Source organism: Panthera leo, chromosome A1, assembly GCF_018350215.1.
Source record: "Panthera leo isolate Ple1 chromosome A1, P.leo_Ple1_pat1.1, whole genome shotgun sequence".
Classification (NCBI taxonomy): Eukaryota; Metazoa; Chordata; class Mammalia; order Carnivora; family Felidae; genus Panthera; species Panthera leo.
Window position 1 is genome coordinate 24,755,241 of NC_056679.1, and position 17,857 is coordinate 24,773,097.

Below are 17,857 nucleotides of genomic sequence, written 5' to 3' on the forward strand. Positions count from 1 at the left end.
AATCAGTTGACTTAAAAAAGGTTGAAAGATCTTGTTGCCTTTAGAATGTGCAGAACCAATTTTGACCCCTGTAGTTGGAAGGCACTTGAAAAGCCTATATTGTAACATAATTGTGATTTCCAACTACGTATAGTTTTGAAGGAAATGTGAAGAAATTCTATACCATAGTGAGTGTATTGATATAATTCTGTCGTTATAATAGCTTAGTCCCAAAATCTGAGTTTAATGCTACGGAGGTTTATTTCTCAAAGCAAATCAGAGTGGGTGTTTCTGATTAACAGGTGGCTCTCTTATGCATAAAGATTCAGTAACCCAGGCTCCTTTTGAGATGGCTTCGCTTGGGTTTTGTGGACATCAAAAAATGGAACGCCTAAAGAAAAAAAATTAATTGGAGTACTGCTCTTATTGGGCTCTATAGTTTACAATTGCCTGGAGTATGAGAATCATTTATTAGGCCTGGTAGTTGTGTACAATTCCACAAGCATTTTTTGCCCAGAACTTGGTCACTTGGCCATATATCTCATTTCAAAGAAGTCTAGACAGTATAGTTCCAGCAGTGTGCCCAGGACAAAATTTAGTAAACACCTAGCTAGTCTCTGTCACAGGAAGTAATGTGAAAATACAGTTTGTGTCAAGAATTCCTCTATTATTTTATCTTTAAAATAATTTTTAAGTAATTTTCCATTGGGGCACCTGGGTGGCTCAGTCTGTTAAGCGTCCGACTTCGGCTCAGGTCATGATGTCACAGTTAGTGAGTTCAAGCCCCACGTCAGACCCTGTGCTGACAGCTCAGAGCCTGGAGCCTGCTTCAGATTCTGTGTCTTCCTCTCTACCCCTCCCCTTCTTGGGCTCTGTCTTTCTCTCTCAAAAATGAATAAACGTTAAAAAAAATTTTTTTTTAAATAGTTCACTGAGTTCTGGAAGAGGTTAAAAAAAGAAAACAGATATATATATCTTCATGAAAATTTTAATTTCTAAGGAAGAATTATAATCATCCCAGCTGAAAAACTGGGTAACATGCATAGGGGAAAAAAAATGGACTCTACATTTTTCATCTACACTAAATGTTATAAGATATTGTAACAATATTTATAGAGGTCTGAGGTAAAAGGATATTGATAACCAAAATACTGTATTCAGTCAAACTATTGTGCAGGTATGAGGTAAAGACAGATAACTTTGGATACAAAAGGGTCAAAGTCACACCATTTGGATAAAATTATTTAAAGTGCTAAATTAAAGAGAATATTCTACATCCAAAAATCACTTTTAGGTAGATTAAGTGTAAAAGACAGAATTCCCAAAAATTAGAGGACTGTTTTTGTAACCTTAGAGTTGAGAAATATTTCTTAACTCAAAGATTTAAATGAATGTTTATTAACAATGTTTAGGATTTCATTTATAGATGATATAATTTTCTGTTCCTTATAATAAAACATGGAGGCCACCTAAAAACTTAATCTGAAACTGTTTAGTTATGGAGCATATCTATTTGATGAAATTCAATACAATTTATAAAAATTATTACATCTATTTTTTGTTGTAGAAAGATCCCCATGCTGTGTTTAGTACAAAAAATTTTAGAAAACGTTGTAAAAAGATTGGGGGAGGGGGAAAGAGACATGGAAAAAGTGTGGGCATATATCCAAGTTGTTAACAAGGGTTATCCTTGGGTAGTGGAATTATACATGATTTTTATTTTCTTCATCTATCTTTCTATATAAGCTAAAAAAAAAAAAAAAAATAGTTCATGAAGTTGTCCTGTGTCATTTCTTTTGTTGGAAAGAATCTTCCTATTCCACCTCTATCTTTCTCAGAAACCTACCCTTTAAAATTATGTAAGTGGCAAGTAAATTATTCGCTCATTTCTGTGTGTTGCTTTTTTTCTGGATATTGATTACTATTGCGTAAGATAGTAAAAGGCAAGGCATTGGAAGGAATGCTACCGTTTTTAAAATGAAAAAATACCCATTTGACCTCCCAAAAGTAATTGGACCTCTAATGATAGCTTTGTGTCACCTTCAGGAATTCAAAAGGCAACCAGAGTAAAAAGAAAGGACCTCGAACGCCTAGTCCACCCCCTCCTTTACAGGAAGATATTGTTCTGGGGAAAAAATATAAAGAAAAGTATAAAGTAAAAGACAGGATAGAAGAAAAACCAAGAGACGGAAAGGACAGAGGACGAGATTTTGAAAGACAAAGAGAAAAAAGAGACAAGCCAAGGTACGTAGGATTGTATATTTTCGGCACTCTTTTGTAGAATCTAAAATCCTTTTCGTAAGCTTTTTAGGCATTACTGTAATAGATTTTTTTCCGTGTTTTAAAACTCTGTGTATGTGTACTTAATAATTCCCATATTGAGTTAGGGATAATTCAGTAAACGGTACCTCAAACATTTTTTTTACGATCATGAAATAATAAAATTTTCAATCTTAACCATTTTTAAGTATACAGTTTAGTAATGTTGAGTATATTCACATTGTTATGAAACAGATCTCCAGAACGTTTCATCTTGTGCATCTGAAATTCATCTGAATACCCATTTAAATGACTCCCGTTCCCCTCTAACCCCCAGGTCCCCAGCCCCTAGTAACCACCATTCATTCTATTTTCTGTCTTTATGAATTTGACTGCTTTAGATACCTCATGTAAATGGACTCATTTTGGTTTTTTGTGACTAACTTATTTCACTTAGCATGATGTCTTTAAGCTTCATCCATGTTGTAGCATGTGACGGGATTGCCTCGCCTTTTAAAGCTGAATATCCCATTGCCTGTATATCCAATTCTCTGTTGGACGGATGGGTAACTTCCACCTCTTGACTGTAAATATCTCTTCAAGACCCTTCTTTTGATTCTTTGGATATGTACTCCAAAGTTGAATTGCTAAATCGTATGATAGTTCTGTTTCTAATTTTTTGAGGAAATTTCGTACTGTTTTCCATACCCGTTGGCCCATTTTACAACCCCACCAACAGTGTACAAGCGTTTGAGTTTTTCCACATCCTCACCAACATTTATTATTTTTTGTTTTTTGGACAGTAGCCATCCTAATAGATGTGAGGTGATACCTCATTGTGGTTTTGATTTGACATTTCACTGATGATTAGTGATGTTGAGCATCTTTTCACATATTTGTTGACCATTAGTATATCATCTTTGAAATAATGTCTGTTTAATTCTCTACCCAATTTTTAATTGAGTTACTGATTTTTGTTCTTAAGTTTTAGGAATCTATTATCTATTCTGGATATTAACCTCTTACCAGATATATGATTTATGAGTATTTTCTCCTGTTTATAGGTTGCATTTTCACTCTTTTGATAATGTTTTCTGATGCACCAAAAGTTTTGTGCTTGTTGTGGTCCCATTTGTCTCTTTTTGTTCTTGTTGCCTATACTTTTCGTGTCATTTCCAAGACGTTATTGCCATATCCAATGTTATAAAGATTTTCTGTTATGCTTTTGTGTTGGAGTTTTATAGTTTTACATCTTACACTTAGGTTTTTAATCCCTTTGGAGTTAATTTTTGTACATAGCGTAAGATAAAGGTCCAGCTTTGGGGCGCCTGGGTAGCTCAGTCGGTTAAGCATCCAACTTCAGCTCTGGTCATGATCTCACAGTCTGTGAGTTCGAGCCCTGCGTCGGGCTCTGTGCTGACAGCTCAGAGCCTGGAGCCTGCTTCAGATTTTGTGTCTCCCTCTCTCTCTGCCCCTCCCCTGCTCATGCTGTGTCTCTCTCTGTCTCAAAAATAAATAAAAACGTTAAAAAAAAAAAAAAAAAAGATAAGGTCTAGCTTCTTTTTTTTTTTTTTTTTTTTTTTTTTTTTTTTTTTTTTTGCATGTAGATAGCCAATTTTCCCAGCGCTGTTTTTTGCAAAGACTGTCTTTTCCCCATTGAGTGGTCTTGGCCCCCTTGTTAGAGATCATTTGATCATATATGCAAGGATTTATTTCTGGGCCCTCTGTAGTATTTCACTAGTCTGTCTTTATGCCAGTACCACACTGTTTTGATGGCTTAGCTTTCGAATACATTTTAAAATCAGGAAATGTGAGTCCTCTCACTTTGTTCTTCTATTTGAAAATTATTTTGACTTATTTACATGTCGTTTGGAATTCTATATCAATTTTGGGATGAATTTTTATATTTCTATGAAGAATGCCATTGGGATTTTGATTGCGATTGTGTCAAATCTGTAGGACGCTTTGGAGAGTAAGGACATCTTAACAGTTTTAAGCCTTTCAGTCTGTGAGCATCTTTCCACTTATTTGTGTTTTCTTGAATTTATTTCAATGATGTTTTGTAGTTTTCAGTGTACAAGGTTTTCAACTGCTTGGTTAGGTTTATTCCTAAAGTGTTATATTCTTTTTTTATGCTACTGTAAATGGAATTGTTTTCATAATTTCTTTTTCAGATTGTTCATTGTTAGTGTATAGAAACAACTGGTTTTTGTGTGTTGATTTTGTGTCCTGCGATTTGACTGAATTTATTAGTTCTAACAGTGCGTGTGAGTGCATGCACACATGCACATAACCCGTAGGCATTTCTACGTATAAGATCCTGCTGTCTTAGAATGGAGACAATTTTACCTCTTCCTTTGTAGTTTGGTTGCCTTTCATTTCTTTTTCTTGCCTATTTGCTCTGGCTAGACCTTCTAATACCATGTTGAAAAGAAATGAGAGTGGGCGTCCTTGTTCCCAATCTTAGAAGAAAAGTTTTCAGTCTTTCACCATTGAGTATGATGTTTGCTCTGGACTTTTCATAAATTGCTTTGTTAAGTTGAGATTGTGTTTTTCTGTTCTTAGTTTGTTAAATGTTTTTACCATGAAGAAGTGTTGAATTTTGTCAAATCTTTTTTCTATACTTATTGAGACGATCATGTGATTACTTAATTCTGTTACATGGTACATAGTATATTGATTGATTGCTCTGTGTTGAACCATTCTTGCATTCCAGGAACTAATCCCCCTTGGTCATGGTGTGTAATCCTTTTAATGTGTTATTCAATTCTATTTGCTAGTACTTTGATGAAGAGTTTTACATCATTATTCATCAGAAATAATGGTCTGTAGTTTTCTTGTAGGGTTTTTATCTGGCTTTGCTATCAGGGCCTCATAGAATAAGCTTGGAAGTATTCCCTCCTCTTTAGTGTTTTTGGAAGAATTCCAGAGGACTAGTGTTACTCCTTTAAATGTTGATAGAATTCTTCAATGAAGCCATGTGGTCAGGGTTTATCTTTGGGGGGAAGTTTTAGATTACTGATTTAATCTCCTTACTCATTATTGGTTTGTTCAGATTTACCGTTTATTAAATGAGTCAGTCTAGGTAGGTTGTGTGTCTAGGAACTTATCTATTATTTCTAGGTTATTGGAATTTGTGGATGTACAGTTTTTCATAGTATTGTCTTATTATCTTTTTTTATTTCTGTGGCATCAGTTGTATTGACCCCACTTTCCTGATTTTAGTTATTTGAGTCTTCTTTTTTTTCTTGATCTAGCTAAGGATTTATCAGATCTTTTAAAAAATCCAGCTTAGTTTTGTTGATTATTTCTATTGTTTTTCTGTTCTCTATTTTGATCTTTGCTCTAATCTTCATTATTTTCTTCCTTCTGCCAGCTTTGGATTTAGTTTATTCTTTTTGTAGTTTTTTGAGGTGTCAGATTAGGTTGTTAATTTGAGATCTTTCTTATTTTTAATGTATACATTTATCTATGAAATTCTTTTTAGCTCTGCTTTAGCTGCATCTCGTAAGTTTGGGTATGTTGTGTTTTCATTTTCATTTCTTCCAAGGTGTTTTCTAATTTCATTTGTGACATCTTTGACTCATTGATTAAGAGTCTGTTGTATAATTTCCTTATATTTGAGGATTAAATAACATAACTCTTAAAACATAAGCAAAATACTCAATAAATATACTCTTTATTTTCCTACTTTAATAATAAATTGCAGTATGATAATATATTAAAATGCCTTTCTATTTTCAGGTTTTCACTTTGTAAGACTTGAGTTGTATTTTTCTCCCTTGTGATCAGAAAAAATACTTTGTATGATTTCAGTCTTGAATTTGTTAAGACTTGTTTCATGGCCTGAAACATGGTTTGTCCTGGAGAATGTTCCATGTACACTTGAGAGGAATGCATATTCTACTACTGTTGGGTGTAGGGTTCATATATCTGTGAGGTCCAGTTGATCTACATAGTGTTGTTCATACCCTCTGTTTCCTTATTGTTCCTCTGTCACTTAATCAACATTAACTTTTGGTGTAAATGGAATTGCATAAAAGAGCCAGCCAGTGAAAGAGCTGAGACCCTTCTGAAAATCTGTGCATTTTAAACTTAATAACTGTGTCAGAATTTAGTTAAGTCACTGCATTAACTAATTTAGATTGTATGTTTTTTAATAAATTCTTTCTCATCAGCCAGTTTTCCCTCTAATGATAGTACTTCTTAAAGATCTGTTTACAAAACTGGAAAATAAGGAATGCTTGATTTTTAAAATTCATTTATTTAATGTTACTTGGGAGCAAATTTTTTTTTGTAAAAATTAACTTGAAGGTAATATTTTTGTGGCTCATGAAAATGCTTACAGATTTAATTGGGATGCTTTCCCCCTATTCATTTTTTAAATTAGTTTTCAAATTTGTCCTTTCATGAAATATTTCCTCAAGAAAAAAAATGTAACTCTTTAGAGGGCTCTCAGTCTCTTTTCTTCTTGAGTTACAGCATGTTGGAGAATGCACCAGCCTTGAAATTACACAAATAGGAACTTGTATCTTGGCTCTGCCAGTTACATGCTGTGAGACCCTGAATAAGTTGTTTTCTCTGAGCCTCTCTTTCTTCAACTGTTAAACATGCCTGATACAGCCTCATAGGGTTGAGGTGAGGATGAAATGAGATAATGCTTTAAAAAATAAACAAAGTACTTAATAAATACACTGTGTCTTCCTACTTTAATGGTAAATTACAATGTAGTGATATTTAAAAATACCTTTCCATTTGCAGGTTTTCACTTAAAAATGTAGCCATAAAGATATCCTTCCGCCCGCCCCCCCCATGCTTATTCACGATCCTATTTAGAATCAGCTGTTAGTAATAAGGGCTTAATATGGGGGGCGGGGGACTTAAGTACCTAAAGCAATAGTGTCCGAACTTGAAGTCTATCGAGAAGTATTAATACCTGATTTCAATCCCCAGATTTTCCTATCTAATTAGTATGGGGAGCTGCCTTGATGTCTAGATTTTTAAAAGCTCATTGGGTGATTGTAATGTTCATCAAAGTTTGGGAACATTAACTACATACATTGGAATTTATTTTCTTATTTAAAGAAATTCAGAGGAAGGCAGTCCAAGACCGATAACACTGCTCGTTCCACCAAGTCATTGGGGATCCAGGTAGTAGCTGTCTTCCTTTTGCATGCTTCCATCCATATTCCAGGCAGGAGAAAAAATGAAGGGAAGAAAGCCTTAATTTTCCTGGAAGTCCCACACACTATTTCCTGTTACATCTTAATTGGCCAGAATTTAGTTTCATGGCTACATCTAGAGAGGAGGGTGTCTTAGAACTGTAATCCTTTAAACAAAAAAAAAAAAAAAAAAGAGAGAGAGAAAGAAAGAAATGTAATCCTTTAGCTGAGCATATGGCTGACCCAAATAAAATTGGGTTTACTAAAGAGCAAGGAGAGAATGGATTGGGATAGCTGGTTGCAGTCTCTGCTACATTCATGGGATGCCATTTCTGTTCATTGTTTTTAAGTACCATTCTTCTTAATTAAGTAGCAAGATTATTAGAGTTTTAAAAGCAGCATTACCTGACACTTTATCTGGGGTGCTCTGTGAACTGATATTTGTAATATAATTCGGGATAAATTATCTACCTAGTAAGCAGTTAACTTAGCCTTATAAGTTCAACAAAACCCAGTCTTTTCCCAAAAAATATATTTTGGTGATAAGCTTAGTCCTTTCCTTGTCTTGATAAGAGATCATCTTGTCGTACTTAGATGAGTCGATTTTTTTCTCTCCCATTATGGTGACTTGACTTAGAAGAACCAGAATGACCCTGTGAACTGCTGCTAGGACCTAATATCGTGTTAAATATTTATATTTAATATCATGTTAAATAACACGACCGAATATCGTGTTAAATATTCTTGCTCATTTACATTTTAAGAAGTATTTTGGGGCATCTGGGTGGCTCGGTCGGTTAAGCATCCAACTCTTGACTTTGGCTCAGGTCATGATCTCAAAGTTCGGGAGTTCAAGCCCCACCTTAGGCTCTGTGCTGACAGAGCTCTCTCTCAAAATAAATAAGAATAAACTAAAAAAAAAAAAAAAAAGTCCCAAATAACCCTGAAAAAAGAAGTCTATATTCTTTAATGGTTCTTGGTATTCTAATTTTGTTATTTTGACCCAGAAATCTCTGAGACATGATTTTTAACGTATGTCCCTGGTACTTCACCATTGAAATGGTAACGTATTTTGTATTATGAGAAACTGTGTACTACACAGGTTGATTTTTCTTTTCCAGTGTTTCTGGTGGCTGTCTCCACCAGGAGCAACAAGGTATTTGTAGGACTTACCTGTTACTTAGTATATAGAAAAATCTGAACTTGGTTTATTTTGTTTATCTAAAGAAACAAGGCAGCAGAGTGGGTTACTGCTTTAGCGGGTACCTGAATTGCATTGGAGTTCTGAAGCCATATATTGCAAAGTTGAGAAGGGCCATTTTGATTTAGGAGGAGTTCGTTTAATTTACAGGGTTTTTTTTTTTTGAGGTGGATCTATTATTTTAATATATCTCCATTACTGTGAAAAGAGAACTTATTCTCAAATGAAGTATTGTATCAAGAATCTTTGTCATGCTTTCAGATTGGTGGGATATGTAATTAAAGGTTAGCGTCTAAATTCCTTTTGGAGAAAATTGCCCTTTAAAATTAATGCAGATGGGAGCGCCTGGGTGGCTCAGTCGGTTGGGGATCTGATTTTTGCACAGGTCATGATCTCATGTTCCGTGAGTTCAAGCCCCACATCTGGCTCTGCACTGACAGCTCTGAGCCTGGAGCCTGCTTCAGATTCTGTCTCCCTCCTTGTCTGCCCCTCCCCCACTTGCACTCTGTCTCTCTCTCTCTCAAAAGTAAGATAAAAACATAAAAAACATTGTTTTAAATTAACTTAGATGTTGTAATGAGCTTATTCGGAATATTCTGATTATCAGGATGTGTTGTGCTTAAGTGAAAGTATGCTAATATATTTATTCAGTTATTGGGTATAGGGATAGGCATTGTTCTAAAAGTTGGTGATGCAGCAGTGAACAAAAATGTTCTCAGAAAGTTTTGTTACTACAGGTAGAAGTAATATAGTAATCACGTGTATAGAAAATTACATTTCTCTGACTATGGACATTTTTTTCTTTTTCCAGGTAGAACTTGCAAGGCCTACTGGGTGTAGGGGATTGCTTACATTTCTTAAGGATGGTTCCCTATTTAGTTACTAGAAGAGTATGCGTATGTGTGGGACAAGTGGTGCAACAAGACCATATGGTCCTATGACTTAAGTCCTTCTCCCTGTCTTCTGGGTCTCATCTGAAGTCCACAGCCTTCTACGTCAAGGGCTCCTAACCTGAGATCCATTGGTAGATTTTAGGGAATCTGCACATTTCTTGATTTGTGGGTATAATTTTACTGGTGTGTGTTTTGGCGAGAGGGAAAGTACCTATTGCTTCCCAGAAAAATTCATGATTCTCCCCCTCTCTTTGCCACTCATCTGGCTCTTGAGGATTTGAGTATCTTCCCCCCAGACCTTCATTGGCCACGTCAACTGTGTTAAGAATATACTCCATTCCCAGAATATTTGTTAATTTGAATAGCACTATATTCTGTCATGTTTTGAAGAGAATAGTTTGGAGGCCATGGTTTTAGAAGAATGTTTCTAATCAGTGTCTTCCCGTTTGACAGGTAGACTTTACTCAACTATGATTAAAACCTGAATACCACTTGTTTATCCAAAAAAAAAAAAAAAAAAAGCCTTACAGGTTTTATTACTCTACTTTTAGAAAATGTAGCAATTTCCCATTACATTTTTGTAAAATAAACTTTCCGTGACCTGCTCTGTACAGAAGATGGTAAAATCTTGATTACCTGGAATTCAACTAAATCATTTTTATTCTGTAATTTGTTTTAGAAGAGGTGTAGTACACAGAAAAATTACGTTCAAATTACATATTTAGTCAGAAAATCACTTGTGAAGGGAATATTTTGTGAGTATGAATATTCCTAACCTGTAACATCTAGATAACCCTAAAGTGGATATTTACAATGATGTTTCACTGGGCTTGTAATACTTTTCATCAGTGAAAATCCATATTCTGTATACATTGCTGAATAAGGAAAGTGAACCAAATTATTAGTGTACTTTAAGAACAAAGGCTTACACAAGCACAAACTTTTTGGATTAGTAGTTAACCAGAGGACTTAGCTAGCAATTGTATATAGCCCGTTCTGCTGGACATTTGGTTAAATATGGTTTTATTGATGGATAGTAATATGTCTTAATCAAGTTGTAGGATGCAGAATTTTGTGTTAAATGAGAAGAATGTAGCTAATCACTTAAAAAAAAAACAAACAAACACACACTTCATTATAATTACCTGAATATAGAAATCTCCTTCTTGATAGTACAAATGCTTGCATGATGAGTCTTACCCAGATTTCAAAGACAGATCTCATCATTCAAAACTTGTTGGCTTTGACTTCAATTTAGTAGAATAAGCAAATTATCATCAAATTGACAATCTTATTTCTCCTTTCAGTGATTGCACACATTTATCAAAATAATTAAATCAAAATGTTTCAGACCTTTGACAAGGAATGTTATTTATTGGATTTATTCCGTATTTACTATTCATGTATAGATACCATGGTCTGGACTGGCAGATCTCATCCTGTGGCCATGAGCCACAGGATAGGGAATAGTCCATTTGTTCACTGAGCATTTTCTATAGACTGAAGTATAGTTGTTTTTTTTTTAATTTTAATGTTTATTTTTGAGTGAGAGAGAGAGAGAGAGAGAGAGAGAGAGACAGAGTACCAGAGGGGGAGGGGCAGAGAGAGGGAGACAGAATCTGAAGTAGGCTTCAGGCTCTGAGGTGTCAACACAGAGCCCGACACGGGGCTCGAACTCACAGATCACAAGATTACGACCTGGAACAAAATTGGACGCTTAACCAACTGAGCCACCCAGATGCCTCTGAATTATAGTTTCTTGAGTAAATGTGCACTAATGTTGCTTGGCTATATAGAGAGGATGGAAAAATACTACACTAACGTTACTATTAGGGAACATGTCACACAGAAAAAAATAGAATCATATAATGATCCTTTCATGTCCATCTTGTTTCATCTATACCCCTATATACCTCCTCCTCCATCCAATATTATTTTGAAGCAAATCCCAAACATCTTACTACTTCATCTGTCTATATTGTAGGATATATCTCCAAAAGATCAGTACACTTAAAAATATATAATCAGTACACCAGTATCACACCTAAAAGAAAAAAAGAATAGTATAATTTTAAAATATAAATTTTAAAAGTATTGATGATTTAAATATCTTTTATAACATTTTCCCAATTAAGGGATATTAACACAGGTAATCATGAAGGATATAAACACTTTTTAATATTAAAATGGAACCTTTGTAGTCAGGAATTGTTTATTTGAGGCATTTTTTTTTTTTTTCTGCATTTGATTGAACCCTGTGTATAGACCTAAAAAGTGTCTTCATATGAATGTGATTTAGGCTAGAGATACAAAATTAAGGCACTTAAAGAAATATGTAATATAGCTGAATATAATTCTATAATACACTAAATTTATGGTAGACTTGTGTTAAAAATTAGTTTTATTTATTTTTTTTAAGTAAGCTCTGTGCCCAGCTTGGGGCTTGAACTCTCACCATCCTGATATCAAGAGTCGCACGCTCTACTGACTGAGCTAGCCAGGTGCCCCCAAAATGAAAGGGTTTTATAAATATCAAAATAACGCAGTCACATTGGGGGGAAAATAGCAATTTCACAATTTTTGGTCCAATTGATCCAGTTTTGGGCTTTCATAGATGGGATATTGGGAAAATTTGTTGAGCTCATTAGAGAGTTACGAAATCTAGAATGGTGTTTATGTCTATACAAATTGTACTTGTATCTTTTGTCCAACATACTTGGCGAAATTAGAGACTTGAGAGGGGAGTTGTTCTCAAGCAGTTTCAGAGAGGTTTTCAGGAACAAGAGGTAGTTGGGAAGGTTCCAGTAATTGGTCCAGTCAGAAGTGTATACCATGGTAAATGGAGGCCAGATAGTCAATCGAGTAAAAATGTGGGGCCGCATAGTGGGGTTAATGAAAGGCACTCAGCTGCACCAGCAAAATCTATCCCAGTCTGGCTGTGGTTTGGTGGCATCTGGTGGTAATTTTTTTCACTGACAGTGAAATGACCTGTGACTGGATAGGACTTTCAGGACAATGGCAAGGATTTCAAGAATCTCCCTTACTTGGTTACCCATTTTGCTGGCCTGATCTTAGATGTTATGTCTGAGAAATGAGTCCAGAGCCTTGAGGACTTTTCTTTACCTTCCTCCTTCCCAAGACTGGTTGCTTGTTGTTTCTTGGTGTAGTCTGGTTTTCTCCCTCATCACCTCACCACCCCATCCCATCCCAGGAGAAAGTGATAACTTTAACTTGCTCCAGCAGGCAGAGGATAGGAGCCAGTTGCCTTCATTCAAATGTCTCCATTTGAATGAAGGCAACTGGCTCCTATCTTCTACCTGGCGTGTGTTGTTTCTGGATTTTATTTTATTTGGAATACTGACTCTCTTACTCCTAAAGCTTAAAAACAATCTTCTCATGTGTGCCAGGGATACCAAGTACTTGTCTCTTGTGACTTTCTATCACAATGGCGGGTACAGTTTTTAGTTCACTAAGTCACGTGATTGAGCAAATCTGTGTCAGGCTCTTGAACAAGATTCTGAAAAATTCTATTATTGACTCTTGATTACAGCTCAGGTCATGATCTCGTGGTTCATAGTTCAAGCCCTGAGTCAGACTCAGCGCTGATGTTGTAGAACCTGCTTGGGATTCTCTGTCTCCTTCTCTCTCTGCCCCTCCCCTGCTCACTCTTCAATCTCTCTCAAAATAAACATTTAAAAAAAATTCTTAAGCGATTTAAATGATAAATCTAGGTTTTAATAACATTGAAGGATGTGTTGATTTAAGGATTATCTTAACAGTCTTTATTCTTTTTTTTTTTTTTTTTTTTTTTTTAATTTTTTTTTTTTTCAACGTTTTTATTTTATTTTTGGGACAGAGAGAGACAGAGCATGAACGGGGGAGGGGCAGAGAGAGAGGGAGACACAGAATCGGAAACAGGCTCCAGGCTCCGAGCCATCAGCCCAGAGCCTGACGCGGGGCTCGAACTCACGGACCGCGAGATCGTGACCTGGCTGAAGTCGGACGCTTAACCGACTGCGCCACCCAGGCGCCCCTTAACAGTCTTTATTCTTAAGTTGAGGCTTTTGAAATTTCTTCATCGCAAAATGCAAAATTGAAATTGACCCAGAATTATGAGTACTCGGATTAGGGTTACTTGTTTTATGTAGAATTGGTTAGTTTGCTTGAATCAAATCTGTTTTACAAGTACATTATATATTTATGAGAAGATCTCTTTCAAAAGCTTCCCACAGACAAAAGTATTCTCCTCTTTTTGTAGATTGTTGACTTAAAAACGTTTCCCCTTGCAGGGAGTATTTATCACCTGCTGCAAAGGGACAGCAAACTCTAGGTTTAAAACAAGTCCTCACACAGAAGCATTTTCTCTCTCCATCTGATGTAATTATTTAGACAGGTAAAATCTTGCTAGATTTTTTTTTTATTGAAGGATACTTGACACATAATGTTAATTTAGCTTCATGTGTACAGCACAGTGATTCGTCTGCTCTGTACAGTATGCTGGGCTCACAAGCGTAGCTACCATCTGTCACCATACAGCGCTATTTCAATACCATTGACTGTGGCCCTTATGTTGTACCTTTTATCCTTGTGACTTACTTATTCCATAACTGGAAGCCTGTACCTCCCACTCCCTTTCACCCAGTTTGTCCATCTCCTCACTCCTCTTCCCTCTGACACCATCGGTTTGCCTCTTGAATTTACGGGTCTGTTTCTACTTTTTGTTTCTTTATTCGTTTGTTTTCTTTTTAGGTTCCACACGTAAGTGATGTTAGGTGGTATTCATCTTTTTCGGTCTGACGTGTTGTGTAGCATAATACCTTTCAGGTCCATCCATGTTGTTGCCAGTGGCAAGATCTCATTCTTTTTTATGGCTGAGTCCTATTCCATTGCACATATATACCACATCTTCTTTATCTGTTTATCTATTGATGAACAGTTAGGCTGCTTCCATATCTTGGCTATTGTAACTAATGCTCTAGTTAACATAGGGGTGCATATAACTTTTCAAATGCGTGGTTTTGTTTTCTTGAGGTAGATACCCAGTAATGAAATTACTGCATCATATGGTTTTTCTGTTTTTAATTTGGGGTACGGGGGGGACCTCCATAGTGCTTTTCCGAGTGACTCCACCAGTTTACATTCCCTATCAGCAGTGCACGAGGGTTCCTTTTTGCCCACATCCTCGCTAACACTTGTTATTTTCTTGTGTTTTTGATTTCTAGCCATTCTGACAGTTGTAAGGTCATTGTCTCATTGTGGTTTTGAGTTGCATTTCTCTGATGATTAGTAATGTTGAGCATCTTTTCATGTGTCTGTTGGCCAGCTGTATGCCTTCTTTGGAAAAATGTCTCTTCAAGTCCTCTTCCCGTTTTTAATTGCAATTACTTGGTGTTTTTTTGGTGTTGAGTTATATACACTCTTTATACATTTTGGGTAATAACCCCTTACAGGATATGTCATTTGCTACAAGTATCTTCTCCCATTCAGTAAGTTGCCTTTTTGTTTTGATGGTTCCTTAGCTATACAAAAGCTTTTTATTTTGGTATAGTCCCAGTAGTTTATCTTTGCTATTGTTTCCCTTCCCTGAGGAGACATATCTAGGAAAATGTTAAGGCAGATGTGAAAAAATTACTGCCTGTGTTTTTTTCTAGAGGTTTTATGGTTTCAGGTCTTTAATCCGTTTTGAGTTTATTTTCATGTATGGTGGAAGAAAGGATCCAGTTTCATTCTTTTGCATGTAGCTGTTCAGTTTTCCAGCACCATTTACTCCATTTCCCCATTTAATCTTTCCTCTTTTGTCATAAATTAATTGACCACGTAAACGTGGGCTTATTTCTGGGCTCTCTGTCCTGTTCCATTGAACTATGTGTCTGTTTTTGTGCCAGTGCCAATACTGTTTTGATCACTATAGTTTTGTAGTATATCTTGAAATCTGGAATTGTGATACCTCCAGCTTTGTTTTTTTCTTTCCTCAAGATTGCTTTGGCTATTCAGGGTCTTTTGTGGTTCCATACAAATTTTAGGATTATGTGTTCTAGTTCAGTGAAAAATGCTGTTGGTATTTTGATAGGAATTACATGGAATCTGCAGATTGCCTTTTGAACAATATTAATTCTTCCACTCAATGAGCATAGTAGGTCTTTCCATTTGTTATTTTCGATTTCTTTCATCAGTGTTTTATAGTTTTCAGAGTACGGGTCTTTCACCTCCTTGTTTAAGTTTACTCCTAGGTATTTGATTGTTTTTTGGTGCAGTTGTAAATGGAACGGTTTTCTTAATATCACTTTGCTACTTTGTCATTGTTGTATAGAAATGCAATCAATTCCTGTGTAGTAGTTTTTCACCTTGCAACTTTACTGAATTCATGTATTCTGATAGTGTTTTGGTGGAGACTTCAGGGTTTTCTCCTTATAGTATCATGTCATCTGCAAATAGTGACAGTTTAATTTCTTCCTTACCAATTTGGATGTCTTTTATCTCTTTTTCTTGTCTGATTGGTGTGGCTAGGACTTCCAGTGCCATGTTGAATAATAGCGGTGAGAGTGGACATCCTTGTCTTGTTCCTGATCTTAGAGGAAAAGCTCTGTTTTTCACCATTGGATATGATGTTAATTGTGGGTTTGTCCTAGATGGCTTTTGTTATGTTGAGGTATGTTCCTTCAAAAGCCACTTTGTTGAGAATTTTTATCATAAATGGATGTTGGATTTTGTCAGTGCCTTTTCTGCATCTGTTGAGATGTTCATAATGATTTTTATCCTTTGAGATCTTGCTAGATTTTGAATGACACTTCCCTGCCTAAATCTCTTCAGGGGTTTTCTTCATGCTGAGAATAAAATCCAGACTTTTACCATGACCTGGATGACTTCACATCATCTGACCTTCTCTCATGTAACTCTCCACTCATAAGTTGAAGCTACCCTTGTCTTTCTGTTTTCCTCATGTCTGGTGATATCTCTTGCCTGCCTTCTTTGTTGTTGCTGAACCCTATGCAAGGCAAGTTCTGTCCCCAGATTTTCAGCTCATGGTTCAGATTTCACCTTCTCAGTCAAGGCCCTTTCCTTCCAAGCAACCTAAAGTTGTCTGCCTCACATTTATTTTATTTTTTGGACCTAACAGTTTCTGTTTCATTACCCTGTTTTACAAACTTTGTTGCATTAACGAGCTGAAATTGCTTTGCTTTCTTGGTGGTGGTCTACTTCTAGACCATATAGTTAGGGCAGACTGGTTTTCAGTCCACTGGCTGTCTTATTTTAGGGGTGTTGTCATAAACAGGAAATGAGTTATTATATGGAGAGTACTTAAAACGGTGTCATGTACACAGCAATATATGTGTTACCTGCTGTTATTATTGGTATTATTATTATTATTGCTATTGTTATTATTATTATTATGTGAGTGGTTTTGTCTGCCTTCTTTGCCTCTGCATTCTTAGTGCCAAAAATAATGCTTAGAGCATAGAAGGTGCTCACTTAATATTTGCTCAGTGAATTAAAATGACTATTTTATATAAGGATATGTTTCTTATGTAAAATAAAACAGCTTAAATATTTCTATGTGTGAAATCTGTATCGTGTTATATTGTATTTTACCACAGGAAGCAGATTTTGATAGTGTTCATAGTCCATTTGTGGGGTTTTTTTAAGTATACTTTTTGCATGATGATTTTAAAGGGTGAGTTATAACTGTTACATTATAAAAGCATATTTTCATATTGGAGGAATAGAAACCATCATTGTAAGAAAAATTGGTATTAGTAATTTTAAGAAAGTGTAGGGTAAACATATTGGTTTGTAGGTAAAATATAGTATCTTGAATGAGAGACATTTTTTTTTAACTTCATAATCTTTCACATTTTTCCCCAAATGAAATATACCCTAAATATTCTCATCTCATATTATGTCTTAATTATATCAGCATTAAAAACTTTTTTTATTAGAATCAAGTCAGAATAAAGATTGGCTTTCCCTATGTGCTATAAATCACAGTACTTTTGCTAACAGTGTGCAGTTTTCTGTTTTAAGGTATATAGCTTCTCTTCATGCAATAAACTCTTCTTTTTTCTTTATTTGAGCTTCAAATATCCCCTCTTTTTTCTCCCTCAGGTGAGAAACAATCCAGTTCCAGAGCCCAAGACTAGTTAATCTAAAATTACCGCCCTTCTAAGTAGAAATGTATTTTAATATATCTCTGCAGTAGTTTAGAAGCCAAAGTACTAATAATTTTTATCAGGTTTCAAAGACAGTTTTATTTCTTAGACTCACACATTTTCTATATGCAGAATGAACATAGGCCCAGGTCCAGTTAGGCTGGCATCCATAATTTGACCCATATTGTTTTGGTAACAGATCCTCTCTTTTCACTA

General features: G+C 35.6%; 1 protein-coding gene across 5 annotated transcripts in view; it reads left to right on the plus strand.

Annotated features, from left to right (window-relative positions):
* Positions 1 to 17,857, plus strand: part of ZC3H13 (zinc finger CCCH-type containing 13) — a 96,511-nt gene that overhangs the window by 38,412 nt on the left and 40,242 nt on the right. For all 5 annotated transcript variants that reach the window (XM_042920361.1, XM_042920233.1, XM_042920517.1 and 2 more), the window contains one exon: positions 2,026 to 2,223. In XM_042920361.1, coding sequence (XP_042776295.1) covers positions 2,026 to 2,223 — 198 coding nt within the window. The remainder of the gene's footprint in view (positions 1 to 2,025; positions 2,224 to 17,857) is intronic.